At 36.4% G+C, this 6,515-nt stretch overlaps 3 protein-coding genes across 6 annotated transcripts; all 3 read left to right on the top strand.

Moving 5' to 3' along the window:
- On the top strand, positions 1-2,078 carry LOC104734119 (serine/threonine/tyrosine-protein kinase HT1; the record flags this gene model as incomplete). Of its 4 annotated transcripts, none has more annotated exon segments than XM_087482095.1 (6): positions 1-377; positions 460-592; positions 690-885; positions 1,025-1,149; positions 1,266-1,424; positions 1,517-2,078. In XM_087482095.1, coding segments are annotated over 6 exon segments (1,047 nt in total). In that variant the 3' UTR covers positions 1,793-2,078.
- Positions 2,079-3,932: 1,854 nt separating this feature from the next.
- On the top strand, positions 3,933-4,923 carry LOC104734118 (uncharacterized). The gene has a single exon (XM_010453626.2). It carries the CDS (start codon positions 4,231-4,233, stop codon positions 4,921-4,923), a length of 693 nt encoding a protein of 230 aa, XP_010451928.1. The 5' UTR covers positions 3,933-4,230.
- A 589-nt stretch (positions 4,924-5,512) lies between these two features.
- Positions 5,513-6,201, top strand: LOC104734117 (non-specific lipid-transfer protein 10). The gene is made up of 2 exons (XM_010453625.2): positions 5,513-5,869; positions 5,989-6,201. The coding sequence occupies exons 1-2, from the start codon at positions 5,529-5,531 to the stop codon at positions 5,996-5,998; spliced, it is 351 nt and encodes a 116-aa protein (XP_010451927.1). The 5' UTR covers positions 5,513-5,528; the 3' UTR covers positions 5,999-6,201.
- The last annotated feature ends 314 nt before the right edge of the window (positions 6,202-6,515 follow it).

Here is a 6,515-nt window from a genome sequence, read left to right as displayed (position 1 = left end):
TGGTACTCTTTCTCTTTTACGATTCATTCTTCTGATTGGATTATTATTTCATAGGCTCATCCTGCGGTTTTATTCCTTTTTGGAGCTTTTTGTAGTCTAGTCTTATTACAGGAGATTCAATTAGATTTTGGAACTAACCAACATAAGGTTCTTGTGATTTGGATGGTTTTGGATTAGAAGGGGTTTTCATTATTGAATACAGTACATAAATAAATAAATATGAGTGGCGGCGATGATGAGACTAGTAGTCATCATCATCATAATGGATCATCGTCGGGGGCTCTGACGATTGACCAAAGTCTGCTTCTCGATCCCAAATTATTGTTCATCGGCTCCAAGATTGGCCAAGGCGCTCACGGCAAAGTCTACCAAGGAAGGTCTCTCTCTTGATCATCTTCTTCTTCAGTTGCTTTCAATTTAATTTAATTTAAATAAATTATTTATCCCAACCACCAGCAGGTATGGTAGCGAGATTGTTGCTATCAAAGTTGTCCACCGCGGCACCAAACCTGATGAGAAATCTTCCCTCGAGAGCCGTTTCATCCGCGAAGTCAATATGATGTCCCGAGTTCAACACCCTAATCTTGTCAAGGTCTCTCTCTTTCCCTCCCTGGTTTCTTTTTAGTTTCTTTCTTTTCAAAAAAAAATCTAAAAAAAAAAAAAAACAATTGGGAAACCCTTTTTGGCAGTTTATTGGAGCCTGCAAAGACCCTCTCATGGTGATAGTGACTGAGCTGCTCCCAGGGTTGTCCCTCCGTAAATATCTTGCCACCATCCGTCCTCAGCTGCTCCATCTCCCTCTTGCTTTGTCCTTTGCCCTTGACATTTCCCGCGCCTTGGACTGCTTACACGCCAATGGTATCATTCACCGAGACCTCAAACCTGGTATGTATGTTTGACTGTCTGACTGTCACTCTCTCCTAGCTTCGTTTTTCACAACAACAACAACAACAACAAAAAAAAAAACAAAACAAAACAAAACTTGCGTTCTTGATTGGTTATGGTTGTTGTCCTCCTGTCCCAGACAACTTGTTGCTCACGGAGAATCACATATCCGTCAAGCTTGCCGATTTTGGGCTTGCTAGGGAAGAAACCGTTACAGAGATGATGACCGCTGAGACTGGGACTTACCGTTGGATGGCTCCTGAGGTCTGCCCACTCCCGTCAGTCTTGTACATCATGGTTCACATTTTACATTCTGCCCTCCTGCATTAACATTGTCACCACCATGCATGTATGTATGTATGTCTTCATGTCATCCGTAGCTCTACAGTACTGTGACCCTTCGCCAAGGAGAGAAGAAGCATTACAACAACAAAGTTGATGTCTACAGCTTTGGTATCGTCCTATGGGAGCTTCTCACTAATCGGATGCCGTTCGAGGGCATGTCCAACCTTCAAGCCGCCTATGCTGCAGCATTCAAGGTTTGTACCCCTGTGTTCTTTGAGCTATATTGGAAACCAACCTCTTCTTCTTCTTCTTCTTCTTTACATATTTCTTCAACACATTGCAGCAGGAGAGGCCAGGAATGCCAGAAGGTATGCCTCCCAGTCTCGCGTTCATAGTGCAGTCTTGTTGGGCAGAGGACCCAAACATGAGGCCTAGCTTCAGCCAAATTATCAGACTGCTCAATGAGTTCCTCCTTACCCTCACTCCTCCCCCTCAGCCTCTGCCTGACCCTCACACCAACAGGACCAACAGCGGAGCTATCACTGAGTTCTCCAGCCGCGCAAAGGGAAAATTTGCCTTCATTCGCCAGCTTTTTGCTGCTAAGACGAACAGAAACTCTTAGGTACGTACCATGAAGAGATCTTCGTCTTCGCCCCTGCCCCTGCCACTGCTTTGGTGAATACATGACTTAAGCAGAGAAGTACAGGGTTAGACTTACGTAGCACTCACTTCTTCTTCTTGTCAAGTGACTAACTTTGGTGTATCAGCTTCACACGCCAAACTAATCTAGTCAAATGTTAAAACCTATGATTATCTTTATAGATACTCAAAACACTTGTGGATGATGTGATCAACTATGTATATTATCTACTTTATACGTTTTATACTTTTCGAATTTCTCAGAGAAACATGCAGCCCCTATGTGCATTCCATAATGGCCATAGAGAATATCTAATTTAAAAAAAAATATATATTAAAACTATGAAAAAAACGAAGAATAGAAAGTGATTCTTATATATTACTAACATTAATGTTCTCTAAATAAAAATATCATTATATTAAATGTTAAAAAATATTTATATTCATTTTTAACATCGACATAAATTTATATTCGCAAATCAGTAGTATCTTTACAGTTTACACATATATATATATATAGATATGTATATGTATCCCTTTATAATTCGTTAATGTATACTATAGAGTTTGTTTATCATTAGATATACTATATTTACACAAATATATATTTTGACAAGTTTGTATTCAAAAACTGTTAACTAATTTTAAAATGTACTTGCAACTCTATAATGCAGATAATAGTAAACATATTAATGTACAAGTGATTTTCTGTAGATTAGTGGCCATTTTTATGTTTTACACTACAATATGTTTTTTTTTTTTTTTTACTTTTAGATATTCTAACCTTTTTTGAAACTGTGTTGATGATTAATATTCTTTTGACTTAGTTTAAAACCTTTTTTATGCGCTGATAGTTTTGAAAAATGACATTGGCATACGTAAACAAAATTATATCGGTACAAATCTTTTGACAAAGTAGAAAATTTTAAAGCTGACAGTATATTATAATAAATGGGTTGAAATGACTTGATTGTATTTTATAGCAAAAACATAAAGATTTTCCATTTCAACAAAACATCCAGCTAAGTAGTGTGGAAAATAAATAAATGTAACAGATCTTTGAATACTAAGAGGGGGTATTGGTTTGAGATTTAAAGAGAATTTTAATGACTTTATAAGTTTTGTAAAATATGTTGTTATTCAATCAAGACTTTATAAAACTCTTTTAAAATTTGGTGTTATTAGTTGTGGATTTGTAAAAAGTTGTCTAAAATCTTGATAAATATAGTGTTATTGGATTAAGAGTTTTATAAAGTCATTAAAAGTTTTATGTTATTCAATTAAAACAACAGAATCTTGGATTGTTAATAAATTTAAATATTATGTTATTGTTTGAGATTTTATATCATTTCCTTCCTAACAAAAATGATGAAAATTCTTTCATCAAATAGAGAGATTGTGAATCATAGAGTCCATGACTTTTTGTTGTTCTTTTGTTGAAAATGAAAACGTGAGTTTTTTTGGAATATATATTCATAGTTTGCTCTGTCCTCATCTCTTCGATTCTTCTCTCAGATTCAACATATCTTTATATCAACCTTTTTGTTACGCATTGGGTAGAGAGAAAAAATTTTCAATTATGTGTTCGGTGGTTAGTTCATATCAACTAACCTTAACACTAAATCTCAATTATGTGTTCGGTGGTTTATGAAAGTCATCGTGGTGAAACATTGTGTTGTGAGGATATATATTCATAACTTGCATAAACCATCGTGGTGAAATTATGTGTTCGGTGGGTCTAGTTGTAAGGAAAACGAGAGAGATAAATAATAGATTTTTTTTTCACAGAAATGTTGAATAAACAAAAGAATATTGTGTAATATTTGTCTAGAAAGATTTTACAAGATTTTTTGAGAGATTTTAAGATAATAACGAAAGTTTCTATTTGAATTTTAAAACAAAAGATGAGTAAATGCAACTTGCTTAATCTTGGTAAACTAAAGATTCAGAAGAAAAAAAAACCAAGAGTGGACTTATGTTTCCTAACAAAAAATATGACACATATATATCGTATTAATATCTTCAAATTAAGAAAGTGTAAATTGAAACCGACGGAAGTTAAAGAAAATATTACCAAATAAAGAGAATGATTGATAATCTACAAAGTAGAGAGAAAAGGAAATTAAGAAAAGATGCAAATTAATGGGAAAGAAGAAAAGTGATAAGAGGCAGAAATCTTGAAGGAGATATATAAAGAATCAAAGGCATAAGGCAAAAAATAGTGTCAATAAGCCGTTTCCTTGAATGTTACTTTCTAAAATTGGGATTCTCTACCATAAGTATGAAGATTTTTTTGACATTAATGATTAGCCCTATTGAACAATTAAATACAAGCACCCCATCGATCTTGTTCATCATCATATTATTCTTCTTACACAAACAAACAAACAAACACACAAATCTCTTTTGTTCCTTTGACCAATGGAACTCAACCTCTCTACGCCCACATCATGTTCCTCCAGCAGCATCTCGTCATCTTCGCATGAGATCATCCCCAGGAGCAAGGGGAAAATGAAAGAGAAGATTGCGGCTGAGCCAGCGGTGGAGACTCCGCGTCTAGAGTTCCGCTTCCTGTTCGACGAGAATATAAGAAACTCTGGCTTTGGAGGAGTTTTAGATGATGAGGCACAAGGGGCGAGGAACGATGCTAAAGCGAGGGTGTTTGCTTGCACCTTCTGCAAAAAAGAGTTCTCTACGTCGCAAGCCTTGGGAGGACATCAAAACGCTCACAAGCAAGAGCGATCGTTGGCTAAAAGGCGTAAGGAGATGGAAATAAACTATCCTGGACTCTCCTTCTACAGCCAGTACCCGCCGTCAAGTGGTATTTCCTACAACGGCAGCAGCTCCTCGCAATACGATCTTCGGGTTCGTTACAATCCTAACATTGCTAAAACTAAGCAGCCCTTTCCTTTCAACGTCTTCAGATGTCGACTTGGATACAGAGGGCTTAATATCCCTCTGCTCTCTCACCTCCCGGTTCCACAGACTGACGATTTGTCCAAAAACTTGATTGCAAACCTAGAGGGCAACGTTCACGTGCAAGGCGAGGAAAAAGATCAACCGGACACTGATACTTCCAACGATTCTGATTTAGACTTGTCTCTCAAGCTATAGATTTCTTTTTTTCTCGGCAGGGTTAAATTTTATTAGTTGTTCCTTGATTCTGCATTTCTTTTTTCTTGTTTTTTTTTTTTTTTTTTTTTTTTTTTTTTTTTTTTAATAAAAAATATCGTAATGTTAAAGCTTATAGTACTATTTTTTAAGTATTCTACTTGCAAAAAAATAAATAAAAACTGATCATTAGAAATTTAAAAGCGTTTTATATTAACGATCTCGAATTTCAAAATTTAAAAGCGTTTTTTTGTGTAAATAACAGCTTTATATATATGATAACTAAATACTGTAATATATGCGAGATTAATCCTTTGAATATTAGAAATAGAACCAGTTATTATCATTTACGAATTGGATTGTGTATACAGATATGGATGCAAGTTATTAACTTCAGAGAGATTTTGTGATGCAGTTAAAACTTGTTTAGGATGAAACAAAAGTCATCTCTTGGGATTGGAGATTTAGTGGGTGAAGGTTGCATTCAGCATTGACTCCTCCCCTCAACCACCAACCATACTCTTTTCTCTTCCGACGTTATATAAACCTCTTTCTCACTACGTACTAAGTAGTACTAAGCAACAGAGTAAGAAGAGAGAGAGAAAAAAATGAAGAGAGTTGTGCTACCGTTATGTCTGCTTCTTGTTTCCATCCTTTCAAGGGGTTCTGAAGCAGCGGTGTCTTGCAACGCGGTAGTGGCCAACCTTTACCCGTGCGCTGTGTACGTGGCGCAGGGAGGAACCATTCCGGGCAGCTGTTGCACTGGCATCAGGATGCTCAACGGACAAGCAAAGAGCGCATCAGACAGGCAAGGTGTGTGTCGCTGCATCAAGTCTGCGTTGGGAGGAGTGTCTTACTCGTCAAAGAATCTCAAGAATGCTGCCACTTTGCCAGCCAAGTGCGGTGTCAAACTTCCTTACAAGATCGACCCTTCCACCAACTGCAACAGGTAAAAACAATACACGTACATGCTTTCACAGTTGAGTTTACTACCCTGTTAATTATAAAGACATAAAAAAAAAAAAAAACTTATATGTATGTAATCAGTCATATATACATCTTATACAGCATTAAATGAGAGAAAGAAGCTGCTGCAAGAGCAAAAAGACCAAGAATAAAGGACATGTGTTTTGTCTAATGTAGTCGGAGTTTAACGCTTTCCCTCTACTATTTTACTAAACTGATCTATCTTGACCAAGACAGAGAGTGAGTGTTCCAATCAAGTATACTTTATACTTACCATTACCAATCTAAGTTGAATCAAATACAGTATCTTACATCTTTTTTTTTTAATAATAACTTTTCCTGTTATTCACGCAAATTAAGTCTTGATTGATTTTATTTCTTCGTGATTTTTGGTATTTGAATCCAAACCCTACAAAACAAACTAGAAAAAAAAAAATGGTAAGAGTCCCGGGGGAATTTCTTGGCTCCTCTTAGCCGCCAAGGGGGTAATTGGGCCCTGGATTTGGAACGTCAAGTAAGTAAATGGGCCTGCAGATTTTGTAATCATCATCGACGCGTCAACGAATCCATGGATACACTCTTTTTGTGAGAGAGAGAGAGTAAGTAAGTTGTGATAACGAGACAAGAGT

The sequence above is a fragment of the Camelina sativa genome, chromosome 13 (assembly GCF_030686135.1).
Source record: "Camelina sativa cultivar CO46 ecotype springtype chromosome 13, ASM3068613v1".
NCBI classification, from domain to species: domain Eukaryota; kingdom Viridiplantae; phylum Streptophyta; class Magnoliopsida; order Brassicales; family Brassicaceae; genus Camelina; species Camelina sativa.
This window is presented reverse-complemented; position numbering and strand designations above follow the sequence as displayed.